Source organism: Manis javanica, chromosome 7 (genome assembly GCF_040802235.1).
Source record: "Manis javanica isolate MJ-LG chromosome 7, MJ_LKY, whole genome shotgun sequence".
Lineage (NCBI taxonomy): Eukaryota > Metazoa > Chordata > Mammalia > Pholidota > Manidae > Manis > Manis javanica.
Genome location: NC_133162.1, coordinates 6129828 through 6151841, shown reverse-complemented (window position 1 = coordinate 6151841; position 22014 = coordinate 6129828). Strand labels below are relative to the sequence as shown.

General features: G+C 47.8%; 1 protein-coding gene across 13 annotated transcripts in view; it reads right to left on the bottom strand.

Annotated features, from left to right (window-relative positions):
* UROS (uroporphyrinogen III synthase) overlaps positions 1-22014 on the bottom strand; it is a 28788-nt gene that overhangs the window by 1697 nt on the left and 5077 nt on the right. The window contains exons 2-13 of one of the 13 annotated variants that reach the window (XR_012132963.1): positions 16348-16413; positions 14554-14642; positions 14298-14381; positions 12564-12660; positions 11389-11520; positions 9947-10021; positions 9281-9355; positions 5473-5553; positions 4336-4421; positions 3309-3407; positions 2284-2398; positions 138-1586 (exon numbers count right to left, since the gene is read on the bottom strand). Coding sequence is in view for 9 of the 13 variants with exons in the window: in XM_073240146.1 (XP_073096247.1) it covers positions 1491-1586; positions 3309-3407; positions 4336-4421; positions 5473-5553; positions 9281-9355; positions 9947-10021; positions 11389-11520; positions 12564-12660; positions 14298-14381; positions 14554-14619 (891 nt within the window). In the remaining 4 variants the exon portion in view is untranslated. The other 12 variants (XR_012132962.1, XR_012132964.1, XM_073240146.1 and 9 more) reach the window with 12 other exon arrangements.

Here is a 22014-nt window from a genome sequence, read left to right as displayed (position 1 = left end):
AGCTAATTCAAAGTGCACCACAGACCTAAACCTATAAAACTGTAAGAAAACACAGTGAGTCTTCATAGCCTTGGGTTAAGCAGTGGGTTCTTAGATACACCCCTCAAAACACAAGCAACACAAGAAAAAAAATGTCAGTCTTTATCAAATTAAAATATTTTGTGCTTCAAAGGACACCATCAAAAAATGTGAAAGGACAAGTCACAGAGCGAGAAAATTTTTGCAAATCACGTATCTGATAAGGACCTTGTATCCAGTGAAAGAACTCTTACAACTCAACAACACAAAGACAAATGGCAGGTGTGTGAACAGGCATTTCTCAGAAGAACATATACAAATGGCCACAAGCACATGAAAAGGTGCTCGCGTCATCGGTCAGTAGGGAGATGCAAGTGAAGGCCACAGGGACAAACTCCTCTGTACCCACTAGAACGGCTGGGATCATAAAGACAGGAAATACAGGTGTCAGCGAGAATGGTAGTGCCAGTAGGAGTGCAAACTGGTGCAGCCACTTTGAAAAACAGCTTGGTGAGCCTTCAGACTGTCAAACCTAAACTTCCCATATGGCCCCGCAATTCCACTCCTAGGTTTATGCCCAGGGCAAACGAAAACAAATGTCCACACAAAAAACCTGTATTCAGATGTTAAGCATTATTCATTAACTGGTGAGTGGGTAAATAAAAGGTGGTATATTCACAGAAAGGACAATTATTCAGCAACAAGAAGGTCTGAATGTACTAACACCTGCTATAAGGTGGATGAAACCGTTAGACGCTGAGTGAAAGAAGCCAGTCACAGAAGACACCTACTACATGATTCCACTAATACGGAGCATCCGGCACAGGCAAATCCGTATAGACGGGCAGGAGGTTAGTGCTTGCCAGGGGCCGGCAGGTGGGAGAATGGGGAGTGAATGCTAAGGCATACACAGTTTCTTCTGTGGCGATGGAAGGTTCTGGAATTAGATGGGGGTGATGGCTGCACAACGCTGAATATACTAAACACTGAACTATATACTTTATAACTGTACATATTTAATTTATAAAAAGCAAACTTTATGGCATACCAATTATATCTCTATAGAGCTATTCTGGAAAACAAGCAAGCAATTCCCTGAGACTGGGAATGAGCGAACAGCCAGCACGACTCCAGAAGAAGCGGTTTGGTCACAAGATGACTTCTTGACATGAGCCTTTCATTCGCCCTGAAATCCTGTGATCACAGGAGCAAGCACATCTGGAGAGTCCTGCCATCTGCCTGACCAGCACTGGCTTGGCCGGATCCGAAGCCTGCAGGGCTGGACCGGAGTGGGGCACTCTCACTCCTGCTGGCCCCGGAAGCCACCAACGGGCACAGCCTGGGGCCGAGTATGTGGGAGGCCAGCAGCCGGGTTCGGAGCCCCACTCTGCTTCGTGATGACTCCTCTGTGGCCCTAGAGACAAGCCCGTGGTCTTCTCAGGTCAACTGTCGGCAGCCAGTCAGGTCAAATGTCACTCCCTTGACCTTCCATGGGCCCTCCTGTACTTTGCACAGCGCTGTACAAGTAGTGGTTCCCACAAATCCTCCTTGGGAGTGAGGAGGGCCACCTAGCAAACAGGGTAGAGCCCAGAGAGGAACCTTTGGGCCCAGACCTGGTCCTCCGTCACCCTGGGAAGCTGCCTGAGCCAGAAGTCACATGACAAAGGGAGACTCCCACTGGGTACACAGCATCTCTGTGGCCCCCCAACAACCCATGGTAACTTCTACAGTGCCAGGTCTGCCATTCTTTCCGTTCCCTGGCAATGGCAGAGCCAAGGCCTGGGGGCCCTTCTAACTACTGGTGGACGCTACACTTCACTGCTACAGTTGGGGTGACTGGGGGGCTGCTGAGGGCCCCCAAGGCTGTCTGGAGGTGACAGAAGTAGATTGTGACCGATTTAAGATGGGTGTGCTCACTTAGCCCCTTTGGGGACAGTGCAGGTAGCAGCCTCTTCACAACAGCTCCATCTGTTTGCACTTTAAAAACCATTATTTTGGAAAGAAGATACAGCATAATTAAGTAAGCCTTTTGCTTATCATCACGGCCGACAAACATGCAGATGCCCAGGGTGATCAGTTACATTGTGCTGCCAGGCTCTCACGCACTTCATGGCCATCGGTGACCGTGTGACTCACACAGGCTTCTGACAGATCTGGGAGAGGGACAAGACCTGGGGGGGTGGCCGTGCAGGTTCCTTACCCAACCTTCAAATCGGGAGGGCCTGCTGGGAGCCCACGGCTATGCTGACCACTTCAGGGCCTTACCTCCTTCACCCCCCCAGCCTCAGGGCCAGATTATTTCTTCCCCTGGTGCCCCAGGGACAAGGTGACTCGCCATGTGACTTTGTCATTTAACCATCCTGGGCCTCAGTGTCCTCACCTGTTAAAAGGAAAATAGGCCATGTTTTGCTGGATTCCCGTGCCTGGACTGGTGTGAGGATTACACAAGATGTTGCCTAGAAATGCCCCATCATGAATGACAAGGGCTCATATTGCTGGGGCTGCCAATGTGGAACCAGTCTTCCTAGGTTCAAGTTGTGGCTCTTCCTTCTTCCTGTGTGATCTAGGGCAGGACACATAACTTCTCTGAGCCTAACCCTCCATCTAAAACTGGGAAACAGTCCCTACTCCCCAAGCGTGCCCCTGTGATAAAAGGTAAAGGCCTTCACTCCATCTGGCTGCAGGGGTGCCCACAGTGCTGGTGCCCTCTGCCCTGCGGCCCCAGGTCACCTTAGTTCACTGGGGCCAGTTCAAGAGCACTGCCGTGACAGGCAGCACAGGACTCGTGAGGACTGGCAGACTCACAACAAATACCGTCCCTAAAAGGTGAGACTGTCAATCCTTTGAATTAAAAGACATGAAAAGGGGAAATGCTTTTAAAACAGATAATTTCAAGACATTTAGATGGAAAAAATGGGAAAGAAAGGATGCTAACACCTGTGCCAGACCGTGAATTCTCGGTCTCCTCCTGAATTCTCTCATCTCCTCCTGAGACTAAGACCACATACATGTCCATGAAAGCCACAAAGAGATAATTATCCTCATGTTACAAATGAGGAAAAGGCTCAGAGAGGTCAAGTGATTTGCCCAAGAGCACCAGCCAGGAAGTGGCACTGCTAAGCCTAAAGCACAGGGCTTGGGAATCCCAGAGCCCTGCCTTTCCAACTAGAGCTGGCATCAGGGGGCCTCCGAGGTCAGGACAGCTTTGACTTTACAGGGAAACTCTAGGATAATTAGTAAACTTTTTTTTTTTAATCTGAAAAAGACCAAAACACCACTGAATACTTCACCTTAATTTGGTCAATGTTGTCACCAGATAACTCCTGAATATGCTTGAGGCTGTATGCGAGGCCGGAGGGACTGAAAAATGTAATGCTGGCTGGGATGCCCTGGAGGGAGGGAAAACAAGATCAGTCCCTTGCCATGAGCCCACAGGAATGTTCCCCTGCCCCAGTGTCAGGAGCCCCTCAAGCCATAGGAGGCGGGCCTCAGGCAGCCAGGATTCACAGAAGGGGGTGGCTGGTGGACGCTGGCATTCTCCGCTCTGTGGAGGCCAAGTTCAGGTGGGGTACTATTTAGAGAGCAGGGTGCCATCAAGAAGGCAGGGCGCTGCTCCTCGGTTGCTCTGCCAGCCCCCAGGTCTGTGCGTGGTGAGAGGACATGGGTACCATGGACCCCCATGCCCAGCTGAATGGACAGTGCCTCTAGGTCATGGAGCCAGAGTGGCCCGGATCATGTCCGGCAGCAGTTGAGCCTGGCTCCCTGTCAGTTCTCCACCCCTTCTGGAAATAGAGCAGAAAGCAGACCGGCCAGTGGTTTGTGCTAACAGGAAATCTCAGAATCATCAGCAAGGCATTCAGAAGCCTGTCCTGGGTGAGGATGGGGAGGTGTCTTATTGAGTATAGATGTGGAAAACTTCAGTCAACTCAGATAAGTACCTGAAGCCTCCAAAGGTCCCCGTGGCCTCCCAAATTCAACCCAGACTTCTCAGTGGGCACTGCAGGCCTTCTAGGGTGGGCCTGGCCTCCCTTCCCAGCCCCTACCAGTGCCCCACAGGATGAACGTCAACAGCAAGGTCTGTGTTTGCCTCAGTCTTACTAGGTCTGGGATGCTATAAAATGGGCTTTGTATGAGTTATCTCCTTTAATCCTTAGAGAAGTCTTACTAGATAGGTCTGTTCCACCTCACAGAGACGGGGCCTCCAGAAGCCACACAGCTGGGGATGCTGGGACCACACGGAGAGGCTTGTGTCCCTCAGCCCCCTGCCCCCACTGCTTGGGAGGCCACCTGCCCGTGCTCCCTGGGAACACCACGCACCTGCTTGGAATAGTAGCTATTCAGGTTCACTTGGATTCCTGGGTGTGGAATCTTCTGATAGACAGTTATGCTTTCCATGGGAATCCCTGGATACAGTCAAAACCAGGAAACAGGCTTTACTGCACCAGGAACACAATGGAGCCTCCACCCCACGGGGCACAGCTAGTGGAAGTCTCCCTGGACAGCAGAACTCTCCAGAAAGAAGCTGCCTGCAGCTGAGAGGTGTGGACTGAGTGTGGGGGCCCTGGCGGCCCCCTGCAGCCAGCGATTGTGCTGACCTTCCTGCCCAATGTCCTGCCATTGCTCCTGGTAGCGCTTACAAGACACGATCACATGGGTACAGGAGATGGGATTTTGCTCACTTTGATACAGGCAGGAAAGGTGATGAGGTCCCAGATCATGTGGGTAATATTCTTCATGTGGGTTGTTAGAGGTCCAAAGCAAAGGGGGAATGTAATAGTTGCGGTTCCACGGACTGCTTGCTTTTGGGGAGCCAGGAGTCATGCTATGATCTCCCAACAGCTCCATAAGGCAGGCTCTGTGGTCACACCCATCTTGGACTAGGACACCTACGCAGACAATGGGACTTGTCTTTGCTCTCATGGTTACTGAACAGCAGAGGGAAATTCAAACCTAGTTTTGTCCTGCCCGGAAGTCAGTACGTAAGCCACAATCACCCCTCACTCCCAGATAAATTGTGTGATGGGAGAAGGTGTACAGGTGAGACCTCAGACCCCTGAGTCAATGGAGCTGAGTGTCCGAGGGGCAAGGGTCGCTTTCTAGACATTGAGACCCCAGGAGCCACAGGGATGGAGCTGGTGCGAGGCTCGAGGGCGAGCTGCATGATGGCAAGGTGAACCCCATCCTTAAGATTTTCCTCCACACGTGGAACCTGCCCCAGGGCTGCCTTCACACCACCCGCCCTCTTGGTGAAGGCTTAGCGACACCCTGCGTGCTCCTGGCTGAAGCCGAGCACAGCTCTGGAGCCAGGAAAGCAGACTGCACCCCACACCCCACAGCTCCCCTGGCCTGCTGGGCTCTGCAGAGCTGATCCCTTCCATACCACCAAGGCCCTCGGTGGACGCCCAAGAGGGAGGGAGGCAGTGAGTGCCCTGCGAGTCACAACATTCCAGTCACCTTTGTCTTTGAGCATTTTTGGCAGGGTTTCTCCTTTGAGGGTTCCACAGGGAAACAGAAGAGGCAGTGCTGGGGACTCCCCTGTAAATAAACACAGCCTCTGTCAAAGCTTTGGAAAAACCCTGGTGGCGAGGGGATGCATGTGCACGGGGGCGAGGGGAGGAGCAGCTCCAGGGCTGCCCGGCACCCGTAAGTCGGCAGAACAGTGCCACCTTGCTGGCCTTGTTACGTGGAGCTCACAGAGGTAATGTCTTGAAGGTGCTTAGAAAACTGAGCCTTGGATGGGAAGAAAGGTGGCTGAAGCTGGGACTCACACTTACGGAGAGGCAGGAGCCAGCAGCAGGAGTGGCCCTGCAGTCGTCCCCAACAAAGGCAAGCTGCATGTCCCCTCATGTCCCTGCCAGGATGACAGCCACCAGGCCAAGTGCCCGAGGGGCTGGTGGGCAGCCTGGCTTGGGTGTGAGGTCCAGCCTCCTGAGCGTGGCCTGCCTCTCATCTCGCTTCCACCATCTCCGCTATGGGATGACCCGAGGGCATTTTAGCTCTAAGTACTATGCAGAATTGTGAAGATGCCACCCAACAAAACTGATGGCAGAATCCATGTCAGATGGATTGTCAGATGCCAGAATCCTCCCCAAATGTGAAAACAAAGCATTTTTGCAGAACCAACCATTTTCCCTTGCATCTATCTGTCCATTATTTGGTAGAAGTTTTAATGGGTGCTGGTCATGCTCCAAGGTATTTTTCGACATCCATAAGATCTCTGAACATATCTCCTTTTGATGACTGCAGTCAGAGGAAGGACCGAACTAAGCTCTTCCCGTGCGGCACCAGGTCCATGAAGGCCCAATGAACAGGAGTAACTATAGCCTCTTTATTTGTTACTAAATAATTACATATTGGTGCAGTTTTATTTAAATTGCTCTGTAAAATTAGTACTAACATAAAAGAACACAAGGAATTGGGAAAATTGAAATATAGATAATAGATGGCTGCTGATTTCTCATTTCCAGTGTGAGGAAATGTTTTCATATGTGAGAAGACCATCCCTAGAGACAAACTGCAAAGCCAAGTTCGGTAACCACAGCCCAGGCGTCCCTCTGGTGTCTCCGCATCCGTGTGTGTTGGGTGGTGGAGTGTGCAGGATGCTAGGGGCCAAAGCTGCTCCCACAGACCTTCCCAGCTACCTGTTCCGGGGCAGCTATAGGAATCCAGCCGAAATCCCCTGAGGGGCCCAACCCCAGGGGTGGGCAGGGGGCCTTCAGAAGATTCCAGAATCAGCCCTCTGCAGCATCTCTTCTGAAGGCCCAGCAGAGTACTGAGCCGCTCACCCTGGTTCTCTGACTGCTGGCCCCTGCTAGGAGATGGGAGCTGAGCATGTGTGCGCATCCCAGCTCACTGTACCACAGAGCCCAGTGGACAGCCAGGCCGGCAGCTCCGGCAGCCCAGGAGACTGCACGGACGAGCGCTGCCCAACCAGCACAAGAAGGAAAACCTGGAAATGTGCTGGGCGAATCCTCTTTCAGGTCTGAGGGGAGATCTGCAGCCGGTTTCTCGGGCACTAACCCTCTTCAAGAACTCAGAGGCAAATAACTCTTCCTCTTGGGATAAACTTACTGCCTGCAGATTTTTAACCCAAATAGGCCAATGCTAAATAGGTCAGTGTTGAAGCTGGTGGACTTTGCAGAGGTGAGAGAGTTCTCCCCGGGACAACAGATAGAGATGCGGTGCCTGGCAAGTGTCTGCCCCGACACACAGTGGTGAATCAATGGTGAATCAAAGGCCCCGCTGTCCATCCCTTTAATAGGAAGGAGGCCTGGACTGCTGGCTACGCGGCTGGGGTGGGGGCTCCATAAATAGTCCCTGTAGGTCATTTAAGATGATGAGACTGACTGTTAAATGTCATGTCGCTGGAGGAGATGCACACATGCACAGAACTCTAACAACTCTGCGTCTGCGGTGGTTTCTCCCTCTCAGGCGCTGCTGTGAGAACCCAGGGTGTGCAGGCAATGGGCACCTACTTGTAGGTAATTAGGATAATGGGGCTGATGGGAGGGATGGAAGAGCCAAGCAGGTCTTCAAAGCTTCTCCATCAGCTCCAAGTCTGGGAGGACGTTTCAAATAAACTGCACAACAAACTGCCTGCCTTCAACTGACTGTCTCTCTCAAGATGTTAAAATCATCTTCTACCTCTGACCATGTTACCTGCACTTTTTCCATTATGGGAGATACCCTGGGAGGGATGGGACTGTCTATCAGGACTAAATAAGTTAATCACTTCAAGTGCTTACAATAGTGCCTGTCATAGTAAACAAGTGTTTATTAAATAAAATAAATAAGCAAAAGCTATCAACTGGCCTGTTTACTCAAGCTGCAGAGTTTACTGGGGAGAAAATCATTAATGCCTTTGTAAAACCAAGGTGAATGTCCTTAGCAGTCAAGATGGTTCTTATTTGGGTATTCTAATTGTGAACTCAGGATGTATTAGGACCCAACAGACCTGCTGATACTAAATCAGAGGAAGTAACAAAGGCTTTGCAAAGAAGGCAGATCCGAATCCTCCAGGGGTAGAATATGTTCATATCTACCCTCCATGCCTAGAGTCAGTTAATTGAAACACCAGTGAGATGGCTCAGAAGTGACTCTGGTCCTTTCTGCCTTGTGTTGGCCACGCAAGGAACTCAGCTTGGTGGCTCTGGACCTGATGAGAACTGACTCAGTTCTCGTGTCTCCTTCCAGAACTCCTGTATCACCTGTCAGGAGAGCAGAATCCTCTGCCTTAGGAACTGGCTGCAGCCACCTCTTCCGTCAAGGAGCTGCCTGCCCCACCCAGAGGACCAGTAATTATTCTTTGTAAACCCAGGTACTTAACCCCATGAGGAGTGCCCAGATCTACCATTTACATTGGTTTCCACATTGAAAAAGTGCTCTGGTGCCTTTAATGGTGACCATTATCCCCCGAATGCCGGCAACAGAGCCTGGAGTTGGGCCATTTGGAGCATGTACACGGGCCCAGCCGCACCGATGCCCCTCTTGCCCAGGGCAGAGGCCCGGTGGCCCTTGGAACAATCCCCTGATGCTCGTGATGGGGGCCTAGGACAGTGCCCACCCTGGCAGCTGGCACAGCTGTCCTGGTTTCTCAGCAGCTGTGTTTCAACAGCTGCTACACAATAGAGAGCAAGTAGCATGTCTGTACTGATGTTAAAGAAGATGGCTTCTTAGCACCCACAGTCTGGAATGTTCCACAGGAAGCAAGAAGGCCACCATAAAGGGCCCTGTGCCTAAGGAGTTATGCAGCTGTTCAGCTTTAGGTCTCCTTACACACTGAGCTTCCCATGCCTCTCTCCCTGAGAGTTATGTTCCAACAATCTTTGCTCATGTTTTCATCTGAAGCCTCAAACCCCATAATTGGAGGCTTAATCCCCGTGTAAATGCAAACACCCCTGGGACGGGGGGCCATTTGCATCCCAGTCTGCCTGTGCCCAGTGATGAGTCACTGGGGGGGGGGGCGAGGCAGCTCCATACCCTGGAACGAGTCTTGAGGCGGGTATACAGAGGAGGAGACCTACAGAAGGGAGGGGGCCCGGTGGCTCCCGCCTCTGCTCCCTGTAGCGGGACTGCAGAGTCGTCCCCAGATTGTTTTGTGCGGTGTTCGAGCTGTCTCAAGTCCTCAGGTGGACAGGTGGACAGGCGGACGGAGGTGGGCCACCACAGGGAACGCACAGAGGAGATATTCCCTGGCAATGGGCGCTGAGACCCACACACACAAATGAAATGGCTGTCATCGTGGGCGACCTTTTCTACTTACTGGAGCAAATATATTTTGCAAGCTTTTCTGCATTTCCACAGTTTTCTCCTTCTGTATCCAGGCCAACTTTATTCACTGGAAAACAATAAAGAAGTGTTTTTATATAATTGTTCCTGTGCTGTAACACGGACCCCCAGCCGCAACTCACACCCCATGTCATCCCCTCCCAGGGAATGCAGGCTGGACCCAGTGACTCATTCAAACAGAAGGAAGATGGCAGAGTGATGGGATGTCACTCCCAAGCTTAGATGATAGGAAGCTGGTGGCTTCTGTCGTGGGTGCCCTTTGCTCTCTCTTGGACTGTCTGTCCTACAATAGGGGATGTCACCTGTCAGGCTGTGAGGTTGCGCCTTACAGGGGACCACCCGAGTGAGCTGCAGAGTGGGTCCCTGTGTGATCTTGGAAGCAGCAGGTCGGGGAGGCAGGAGGCTAAAATCATGTGGTTGTTCCCCTGGCAACCAGCCCCCAACCCTTGGGGCTTCCAGAAATCATTCATTAACATAATTTCAGGTGTAGTTAAAAGAGGTTTGTAATCAATAACAAAAGACAACTTTATCTTGAATAACAAATGACAACTTGTCACATATGAAATACAAAGACCCAGTAAATATTAAAAATCACAGAATCCCAGTCATTTTTTGTTTTATTTTTACCTTGACTGCTTACCCAGAGAAGCGGTAGCATTTCCAACCACATACACTGACTTAGCATTCCATTTTTCCTTCAGAGAATTTTTCCAGACTGTAAAAAATTAAATTATATGTGAGTTGCAAATACTATTTGTACTGTTGCGCAAGGCTGCTTGTTCATCCTAAGAAACTTCTGAGCAAGGCAAACTATTAACAAGCAAATATAAAGAACAGCATATCAAACTAAAATTCCATTTTTATACTGTTCTTATTCTACAGGCAAATTTTTAAAAATCAGTTTGGTGAATGGTAGGCGTTGCTTGAAATATTAACTCATTCCCACAGTTGGCACTAGAAGCATTTTTAATGTGCACTAGAACACAGACAGAACTTGAATTAACTTGCATATGATATTAAAATGTAGACTTTTAAAGAAAAACACTGGTCATTAAAAAGAGGCAACTTAAATGTCCAATAAAGCAATAGAGTTGGTTTATTTGGATATAAATCTTTGAAGCAGTAAAAAAAAAACCTGTAATCTCAAATGAAAGGACTCACCAAATTAGGTCAAAGTAGAAATAATAAATTTCAGGTTCATAGGCAAATAGAGACCACTGCCATTTCATGACAAAAACAGATTTTTAAATACAGATTAAAACAATATAAAGAGAAAGTGGACTGCATAAATATATCCTAAGGCCACTGGGTGTTCAATGCATCTTTAGAAGACAAGGAAACACTAGTTCTTCCTTCCTAAAATCCAATTATGAGAATAAATAACTTTCCCTTCGAATCAGTAGTGTTATTCTGCCCCTTACGTGCCTATGGGAAATTTCCTCTCAAAGACTGACTTTCACCTTCTTTCCTAACTACAAATGTAAATAGTATTTATTTAAAAGTTGTCTATAGCATGTGAACAAACCACTGGCCAGCCTCACAGCAGGTAGTGGCTGAAGCAAGCAGTGGAAGGTAGCAGAAAGCCCCGCTCTGGAGCCGGCTCCGCCCTCCACTTGTGTGTGTTCCTGGGCAAGTCAGCTGCCCAACTGTCTGTTTCTCCATCGGGACATCTGGGAGTAGCTATAGCTCTTCTGCCTCTATCATAGACTTGGGAGAATCAAAATAAGATACATGGAAAAATGCTTCTGAAATTGTATAGCACTGTAAAAAGCTGTGGTGTCCATTCTGGGGTTTTCTTTTTTATCATCTTTATCCTCAAGACACATACAAAAGAAAAAATACAATTCTAAGACAGAGATGCCCGAAGCACCCCTGGGAGAGAATACGCATGCTTCTCGGGCCTGAGTTTTCTTTCTCCATTTTGGAGGTAATAGTACTTCTGGTTCTGAGCTGCTACCCTGAGGAAATCATCAGACTTTTGAACAGGAGGTGAGTGTGTACATGAAATCACTGAGAAGTAGTTTTTTTAGGCTATAGCAAAAGCCTAATTAAATGTAAAGAGCGATAGTAACAGCCCCTCACCACTGTCACGTAGTGCCCACCACGCACCAGGCGACGTCCTGACGCTTCTTCCCGGGGCTCTGACTCTGTAGCTGGAATCACAGATACGCGTGGTCTTAGAGAGCTTCCTACCTCTGCTCTTGGGCTCCTCGTCTGTCAAGTGGAAATACTAATCATGTCTACCTCAGAGGTAAAGCGTGTAGTACCATGTCTGGCACAGGCACTCAGGAGGTCCTAGCCAGCTACTAGTATGTGATGCACGGCTCATTCACTGTGCCCACTTTGTAGACAAGCTCAGTAAGGCCAAGGAACAGCCATCAGAACCCGGGCCTAACTCGCAGAGCTCAGTCCTTCTGGTACAAACCCACTGCTGCCTCCACTCACTGGTACAGCTGGAGCTGGTTGGCCTGGCTTTGAAGCCTGGCTCTACACTGACTGGTTCCATGGCCTTGGACAAGTGCTTACTCTTTCCAAGCCTCAATTTTCTCATCTGTTAAATGAGGACCATAGCATGTGTGCCCCTGGCTGGCTACCTAGGATTAAATGAGGTCATCAATGTGAAGTATTTAACATACAGCCTGGTATGCAGTAGGTGCTCCATAAATGTTAGTTACGAAACCTTTCTACTGAATAGACTAAGGTAGTGTGGAGTCTGAAACCCAGGTTCTGTGCGTCTGCTGTAAGAGAGCAGGGACGTAGGAAGGAAGGTCTGAGACGATCATGTCATTGAGGGTCTGGCACAGGCCATTTTCTTATACGTTGTTGGCTTTTCTCATCATCCCTTTGATGGAAGAGACTGGCTGCTCTGCTCCGAGGGCAGACAGGACCGCCTGGCACACGAGTGTTTAGGCCCCCCCGCCCCCCACCAGGGACTGGGGAGCTCAGGAAGCAGCTGTCTGCCATTTACCAGGCAGTTTCTGTGACACGGCACCACTAAGTGCTTGCTCCCGTCAGAAGGTGAAGGCCGACAGATTAACACATCATTCTGTGTGGGACATTAAGAAACAGCTTATAAAAAGAAAGGTCATTTTCCACTTCTTCCAAAGATTACACAAACATGAAACAACTTGGTACCTAAACACTTTTTGAACTAAAAGTCATTGCAATTTTTCAAACCTGAAGTACAGCTAATTTTAGAAGCTGGTATTCCCGAAGGGAGAACAGCCCAGTGGATTTCATAGCAGACCTGCCCTCACCTTCAGTTTTGTTGTCTTTTTCCAAACACAGCTCCACTGCTTCCACTGCTCTGGGGCTGGTGAAAATGAGTCCCCCATAACCTTCAGGATGAGACAGCTGCATGCCAAACAGCAACAAAGGCATTTTACATGACAGTTAAGTTCAGTATTCCCCAGAATTCCAAGTGCCTCACAAGAGTAGTAGGTAAACTAATTCCTTCCATCCATCCATTTATCCATCCATCCATCCATCCATTTATCCATCCATCCATCCATCCATCCATCCACTGATTCACTCAGCACTAATGGAGTGCTTACTATACGCCTGGAACCATTCTGGGCCTTTTAGGATATAAGGTGAATTCACTATTCACAGCACTTCCCTCAAGCAGCTCAGTCTAGGGGAGAAACAGGTAAGTTCAATGTAGCAGGGCACATATAATTAGAGCAGAGGGGCAAGCTGACTCAGCTTGGGCAGGGTACAGGCAGGAGGGCAGGTGGGACCTGTATCTGGGATGAACTGGAGTACCGAAGGGGTGATATCCATGCCAAAGCCCTGATTTTCAAAGAAAATAATGAACACTTATTCTGAGCCAGGCACTGGGCTTGGAGACCTAAGGAACCAGCCCAAGGTGAGTGGCTCCAGCGTGTGCCTCTAGGGTTCCCAGGTCTGCACACTCCACTGCATCACCGGAGCGGTAAGGAGGTGCAGAAGACCCTCAAGGAGCAAACTGGCTGGTGACGGGAGAGGCTCCGATGGAGACTCCGTGCTGTCGTGCCCAGGAGGCCTTAGGAATGATCTCACACGATGAGCTCCTGGGTCCCCTTTTAAAGCTGCTTACGGAGAAGCGTGTGAATTTGGGCGCCTCCTGCACAGTCCCCTCAGCACCTAAAGCCAGGGCGTGGGAACATGTTGGATGCCAAATCAATGTGTCCAGTACAATTATTAAATCGCTAATCCAATATTCACTCTAAAGTGAAAGGAGAAAACAAGGGTTTTCCACTGATTGATGGGAAGAGTTTTGAAGTGCAGAGGAGGGGCGAGCCTGGTGCCCAGAGGCCACGGAGCCCGAGCCCAGTGGGCAGGGCTGGGCACCCAGGCTCGCAAAACCATCCTGGCTGCATCCTGGTGTCTAGAAAGGAGCGTCAGGGGAGACACCCTGAAGGCATCCTCTGCAGGGACTGGGGCACAGTGACGATGGCTGCCTGGGCACTGAAGCTGTGATCTGAGACCTTTGGAAGGCTTTCCTGTGATTGTCTCTGGCGATTTCTAGCCCTGCTACCATGGCAGCAGACCTGAAGCTGTGGAGAGAAGCCCTGGTCTCCAGTCCCAACGCTCAGCTGCTGAGGCCTTGGCCGAGATGCTCAACTTAGGTCCCCAGTCTGCAAATGGGAAAATGACTCCTGTGCACTGGTTTGGGGGTTAGGGTGGGCATGGACTGAAGGAGGGTGAGGTGAGAGGTACTGCACTGCAGGGGGTGGCGCAGGGTGGCGCTCTCCCCACGACCTGCCCTCTTGGGCCTCCTCAAGACCCCACCTCCAGGGCAGGGCGGCTTTCTGGAGGCGCCGGCAGAGAATCCTCTAGAGGACATCAACTGGAGCCCGGGGAGGCTGTGCTATCCTTGTTTCAGTGTTTGGTGGTAAAATGAGGCCGGGAGTAAAAAAGTCCTTCCAGCTTGGGGGTGAGCAGGGAGTCTACAGAGAACAAACGTGTCTCCCTCGGAATGATGATGCTCAGACACTGACAGACCTTACCTTCTCTGAGAAACTGGGAAGAGATAAAAATTCAAATGATAAAACAGGGATCAAAGTGGCTTCAAGTCCATATAATCCAAATTCCTGAAATAAAAGAATATAGTTGCGGATTGGCCAGGGTTGTTTGGAAAATAAGGGAAGGGTCATATTAACAACTTACTCTGTCCGTTCCCCCAAGTTTTAGCAGACACCCCTGCCCCTGACTTACAACTAAGGCAGTGTGTGCTTTCTGGGATCAGGGGCTGCAGGCACTTACCCTAATGTAGGGATCCTGGCCACAGTCGTCCTCCTTAGCGTCTTTCAGTAAAAGAACCTTCATCATTGCGGGGTGGTCCTTACAGGGCGCTGGGACGGAGCAGCGAGACAGACCTTAATTAGATCTCAAGGACTCTTCCTAAGCTATGTCGGAGGGACAGGAGCACAGCTGTCTCACACCGAAGGTAATCAGCTGCTGGCTGGCAGGGCCTATCACTTGCACGCAATGACTTAGCGTTAATGAGCTTGTTCCTTCTGAAGACTGATAAGGCCAAGGGACAGCATGCTGGCACTTGATATCACTTGGAAAGACAGATGAAAGCCATCAGGAAAGGTCAGTGTTCTGACCAAACACTTCTGGCTCATAGAAGAGAAATGATACAAATTCTGTGTTGTATCAGTGACAAATACAAAAATGGGTATCTTATGCTTTAAGGAAATAAATACTCCCATTTCAAGATAACTATACTGAATAGCTCTTACAAGCTCTTTAGGAAAAATTATATTGACTCTTCTATTCAAATCATGTTTTATAAAAATAAAAGTATCATGAGATAATCTTTCAAATGTTTTCTAACAACCTGGAAAACAATTTATCAATATGTATCAAAAACCTTATATACTTCATACCCTTTCTTCCTGTAGCTTCGCATCTTAAGAATAAATACTAAGGCAATATTCATAAATGTGTGTAAAGATTAACATGAAGATGTTGATCCTGGTATTTTTTTTTACTGAGATATAATGAACATATAACACTGTATAAGCGTAAGGTGTACAAGGCGTTCATTTGACACTCACATACCGCAATATGATGGCCACCACGGGCGCTGTAGCTAGCATCTCTACCATGTCTTATAATCATTATTTCTTTTTTTGTGGTGATAACAATTAAGATCTGCTCTCTCAGCAGCTCTGAAGTTTATAAAATAGTATTGTTGGCTATAATCACTCCTGTGTGCATTAGATCTCTAGGACTTACTCATCTATTATTTGCAAGTTTGTATCCTGATATTCTTTATAATTAGAAACAATGTAAACATCCAACAATGACAGAGTGGTTAAATAAATCATGGTACGTTATATGAAATCATTAAAATATTTACAAACTTAATCACATGGATTATTTATTACCACAAAATGGTGTAAAGTTAAAAAAAGCAGGAGTCAGAATTGCATAAACAGTATGAGTTTGCAGACTTTACATGCATATTAGCATTAGAGAATAAGCACTGAAATATAACTAGGAATTATTTCCGGGTGCTAGGTTAGGGCAATTTTCTTCTTACCTCTTTCTGTATTATCCAATTTTTTCCCCCAGTTAAACATATTCCTTTTGTATCAAGGTGGAAGGGGAAGAACATTAAAACCATCCCAATGGCCTCAAAACAAATGCTGCCAAAGAACAGAATACTCTACTTGAAATGCAAATTATCACCTCATAAGCAGCATTAGGCCCACCAGTTAGTTACTTAATAAGTATTATACAGTGGTTGATAATAGTCAAACAGTGTATATTGTTGGAGCAGAAATGTGTTAACTCTGGGAGCCATTACTTCTATTACTGAATGTATTTCTAGAACATTGTATCAATGGGATGCCTTAGAAAAATACTGCTCACAATGAATTGCTTTGTATCTAAGCAACCAAACCTGGGTGAATAATAATTATGAAAACAAGCTCTAATTATTGCTGCTGTCAAACTGTTAGCTAGAGACTGGCGTTTGGGGAAATAGGCAGTATTGTTTCTATCATTCCACTCAGAGTGTGTCTCACACAGAAATTGGGAACCTACCTTTCTGCAATGGTCACTCTTTCATGTCATCTTGGCTAGGCTGTAGTCCCATTTATCCAGGTATTGCTGTGAGGGTATTTTGGAGATAGGATAAAGACCATCATCACTTGGCTTTTAGTAAGGGAGATTATTCTAGGTAATCTGGGTGGGCCTCATTCAGTTGGTGGAAGAGCCTCAGAGGCAGAACTGAGGCTTCCCGGAGGAAGAAACCCCACCTGGGCAAGCAGCTTCCCTGGCATGCTCGTGGTGGCTAGCACCTTGGATTCAGAACTTCCTCTCAGCCCCCAGGGTCACACAAGTCAATTACTGGCTGTTACTCTCCTAGTGTATCTCTCCTGTGGTTCTGTTTCTCTGATTGAGCCCTGACTGATATTCCTCCCAATCTGGGGGTCCTAGAAACTGGTATGTCACTGAGTGGCAGGCAAAACTTGGCATTTTCTGCTAAAACAAATTTTTCTGGCGCACAGAAAGCAAAAACTCTTGTGGGAACTAAAAAGCAGAAGCATGATCCAGTTGGAAGCAGGCAACCCTGTGGCCATGGGTCTCCGCTCAGCCCCACCATGTCCCCAGGCTCTGGGTACAGATCCCCAAGTTTTCAAAGGATCCCCAAGCCTTCAAATACCAGGAACCAATCTCTCACTAAAGTATGTCTGTATGATTCTCAGATATCTCAGGGAAACTGGGTCTGCATTATTTACTGGGACGGGGGACAAGCTCAACTACTACTAAGTACTATGAGGTGACGTGGGAGAGGTGACTAGGTGCTGATAGCTTGTTGTCTCTCCAGGGGACCCCTCAGAGAAGGTGGTATCTGAGTGGAGATCTGAGTAACAGCAGCAGTGAGGAGAAATGTTCAAGTGTCAGAAAGGGGCCCGAGGTGTCCCAGGAGAGCAGGCAAAGGACAAGTAGCCTTTGGATGCCATGAGAGATGGGGAGCCACTGAAAGGTTTCAGCCAGGAGGAACAGTGCTGGAATGTATGCTTTCAGAAGGCCCCCGGCTTCTATGGCCACTGTAGTAGATTAGGCAGTGGCAGCAGTAGTGGAGACAGGAGTCACGAAGTGGCTGATCAGGGATTCCTACTGCGGTTATTAAAAGGATGCAGTGATGCACTTCCAGGTGAACCTGTCTGCTGCCTGATGGTTGAGACCACGATGCAACTAAGAGTCTTTCTTCTTTGAATCCCACCTAAACTTTAGGTTTGTTCAGTGTAATCCTATCAGTAAGTCAACAAATATTTGTAGACTATTACTGTGTATGAGGCAACAGGTACAAGGTCTGAGTCCTCCCTTCATATTTATGTGTAAAATAGATATTTTGTAAATAAGTATGAACGATGACAGTCATAGTGTAATGAGCATTATGAAAATTCAAGATGCTGTGGAAACACAACTGGCATGTCTTATTTGGACTGGGAGGTGTGGCAGAAAGTGCCAGTTGCCCCCAAATACCTACTGTTTCCTTCACCTCATTACTAACAGGACACACAGCTGCCCAAAATGAAAACATGGACGTGATGTGGCCGGTGACCAGGTTTTGGCCCACAGGCTGGACATCAGTGATGTGCACCTTTTGTGGGTCCCTCCCCTCCCCTTCCTTTCTCCTGCTGGCTGCAACGTGAATGGGGTGGCCAGCCTCTGCACCCCAGGTTGCAGGGTACCTCCCTGGGAAAGATGAACAGGGTTAGAGGAGCAGGACCCCTCTGCATGGCAGAGCCACCAGCCAGCCAGGACTTTTACATCAGAGCAAAGTTCTCTCCTGGTTCAGCCACAGCTCATTTGGATCTGTTTAGAAGCCAGACCTCATCCTAACTGGTACAGAGGTCAGAGCAGTGTCCTTGAGGAAGTGATGCCTAGATGGAGACCAGGAGCCTGAAAAGGAACTCACACACTGCAGAAGCTCTGAGGTCGGCATGCCCGTGGACGGAGAGAAATCGGGTGGCTGAAGTGCAGAAAGGAGAGGAAGAGCGGGCCGGAACATGCTGGGCCTTGTTGGGTCACATTAGGGAGTTCGGGTCTCAGCCATAGAAAGCTTCTTGTTTATGGATTAGTTCTCCTCTCCTTTTCTCTCAGGGGTTGAAGTCATGGAACAAGCCCAGGATTAAAGGTCCAGGGATCTGGGTTCTGGGCCCAGCTTTATTGCTCATGCTGTGATCTTGTTTTCCTTCATGATTAATGGGAATCATTTCTGCCCTACTAAGCCATAGGGTCTCGGAGTGACTCAAAGGAGATAACAGCTAATCAGTTACTGTGCACTTAGAACACACCAGAGACTGATTCAGTGCCTCACATGCACTAAATCTATGAGGTTTGTCCCACTTTATGGATGAGGAAACTGAAGCATACCTAGGAGAAAACTCACAGAAATTCTCAGAGCTAGTACGTGGCCGTGCTGGGACTCTTGCTCAGGCAGTCGGAGGCTATGCTGCCTCTTCTATACTTTGACCGGAGTCTTTGGGAAAACAGGTCTGAAGATAGTTTCACTCTGGTACAAAGGGCTGTCTTTTTTTTTTTTTATTAAGGTATCATTGATATACACTCTTGTGAAGGTTTCACAAGAAAAACAATATAGTTATTACATTCACCCTTATTACTGAGTCCCCCCACACCCCATTGCTTGCAGTCACTGTCCATCAGTGTAGTAAGATGCCACAGAGTCCCTACTTGTCTGCTCTGAGCTACACTGTCTTCCCCGCGACCCCGCACACACCATGTGCACCAAACATAACCCACATTCTTCTCCCTCCCTCCCCATCCACCCTCTCCCACCCCTCCCCTTTGGTAACCACTAGTCCCTTCTGGGAGTCTCTGAGTCTGCTGCTATTTTGTTCCTTCAGTTTTGCTTTGTTATACTCCACAAATGAGGGAAATCATTTGGCACTTGTCTTTCTCCACCTGACTTATTTCACTGAGCATAATACCCTCCAGCTCCATTCATGTTGTTGCAAATGATAGGATTTGTTTCTTTCTTATGGCTGATTAGTTTTCCATTGTGTATATGTACCACCTCTTCTTTATCCATTCATCTACTGATGGACACTTAGATTGCTTCCATTTCTTGGCTATTGTAAATAGTGCTGTAATAAACACAGGGGTGCATATGTCTTTTTGAATCTGAAAAGTTGTTTTCTTTGGGTAAATTCCTAGGAGTGGAGTTCCCGGGTCGAATGGTATTTCTATTTTTTGTTTTTTGAGGAACCTTCATATTGCTTTCCACAATGGTTGAACTACTTTACATTCCCACCAGCAGCGTAGGAGGGTTCCCCTTTCTCCACATCCTCACCTTGAATATTTATATTCAAGAGATTTTGGCCTATGTTTTCTTCTAAGAGTTTTATGGTTTCATGACTTACATTCAGGTCTTTGATCCATTTTGAGTTTACTTTTGTGTGTGGGGTTAGACAATAATCCAGTTTCACTCTCTTACATGTATCTGTCCAGTTTTGCCAGCACCATCTGTTGAAGAGGCTGTCATTTTCCCATTGTATATCCATGGCTCCTTTATCATATATTAATTGACCATATGTGGTTGGGTTTATATCTGCGCTCTCTAGTCTGTTCCATTGGTCTATGGGTCTGTTCTTGTGTCAATACCAAAGTGTCTTGATTACCGTGGCTTTGTAGTAGAGCTTGAAGTTGGGGAGCATAATCCCTCCAGCTTTATTCTTCCTTCTCAGGATTGCTTTGGCTATTCAGGGTCTTTTGTGGTTCCATATTAATTTTAGAACTATTTTCTCTAGTTTGTTGAAGAATGCTGTTGTTATTTTGTTAGGAATTGCATTGAATCTGTAGATTGCTTTAGGCAGGATGGCCATTTTGACAATATTAATTCTTCGTATCATGAGCATTGGATGTGTTTCCATTTATTGGTATCTTCTTTAATTTCTCTCATGAGTGTCTTGTAGTTTTCAGAGTGTAGGTCTTTCACTTCCTTGGTTCAGTTCAAAGGGCTTAGTTTTAATAATGAAAGCCAACCAATCTATCCACTGCAAACAAGGAAAATATTCCATGTTCTACTCTGTGGTTCTTAGGTAATAAAATTGATGCCTTCTGGATAATAACTGTTAAGAGATTCTGTAAGATGTACTGAAGGACTTGGCAAATAAAACCCTAATTACAGCCTTTCCCCCTTTCTCGGCCTTTGCTCAAAATATCTCTAATGACGAGGCACCGTGCCGACACTTCTTTGCCGTGCTAGAGCCCGCACTGGTGTACTGAGAAGGAAATCAACAAATAAGTACAAAGACAGTCATGCTAACACATTGCTACTTTTCCTAGAAATTTCAAATTTCAAGTTGAAATATTTTGAAAATTGATTTCCCTGAACCCGTTAAGGGACAGGTGTCATTCACTGGACTCTTGGGCCATTAAGCACAAGGCAGAGTACAAAGGCTCAGAGGAAGGTCTGCAGACACCTCCTCAAAGATGGTCAGTGGGAGTTCCAAAAGGTCCTACAGAGCTGAAGGGTCTGCAACAAAGGCCCAGGGACTACATGACAGAAACTGCACTTAGCAGAGAAAACACTTGCGAGGAGAGGGGCCAGTTCATGGGACAGCCAAGCCACAAGCGATTCTAAAGGCGCACGTGTGGATGCCATCAGCCGGCTGCTCTGCCAGTGAGGAACGACTTCCCGACCTGGAATCCCTAACTTCTGTCCATATGGCTCTCTTTCTAGTTGTGGGGCTTACATGGTGGCATTACTGCAACTTCTCACAGAGCAAGGGAAGGATCAGGATACTTCAAGAGCTCAGTGCAGATGCTTTCCTAGCTCAAGAAACCCACATTGCTGTCATCTCCAAAATGTGCCTGGCAAAAAAGAGAAATATTGTCACTTCTTATTCACTGTTCCTGATCCTTAGGACCTCAGAGAAAAGCCAGGATGAAAGGTGAAGATACTGTCATATTTTGGTCCTACCCTTGTGGAAGATACAATATATAATGAATTGAACTGTATTCCACCAAAAAAGTCCTAAGCACTGGAACCTGTAAATTTGACTTTATTTGGAAACAGAGTCTTTGCAGATGAGATTAGGTTAAGACAAGGCCACAGTGGATTAGAGGGTCCTATATATCTATGATTAATCCAGTATAACTGGTATCCTCAAAGAAGATATGGACACAGATAGAGACATAGGGAGGATGACCATGTGGAGGAGGCAGACACTGGAGCAATGCAGCCACGAGCCAAGCAAGACCGGGGTCCCCAGAGGCTGAAAGAGGCAAGGGAGGATCCTCCCCTCGGAGCTGCAGAGGAGCCCTGCCCTGCCCATACCTTGATTTCAGACTTCTGGCCTCTAGAACTGGGAGGGAATAAAGTTCTTTTGTTTTATGCCATGTAGTTTGTGGTGTTTGTCACAGCAGCCCTAGGAAACTAACACAGAAGATGGACTAATTTTGGACCTAAGAAAAAGCTCTCTAGGTGTGCCCAGCATAGCCAATCCTTCCATCAGCCGGAAATCCAGGGGCGGGGAGGGGAGGGCCAGCGGGAGCTCATGCAGGCAGTCCGGTAGGGCCGGGATCAAGCTCAGGTCTCTGGGGTCATCTGGGGTCTGCGTTCTCTCCCACCAGCTCAGGCCCCTGACTCCATCTAAACACTGGAAACAACACAGCCTTTCCTGGCGGGCGATGGGCCGCCATGTGAATTAGTGTTTCATTAACATGACATTTTCA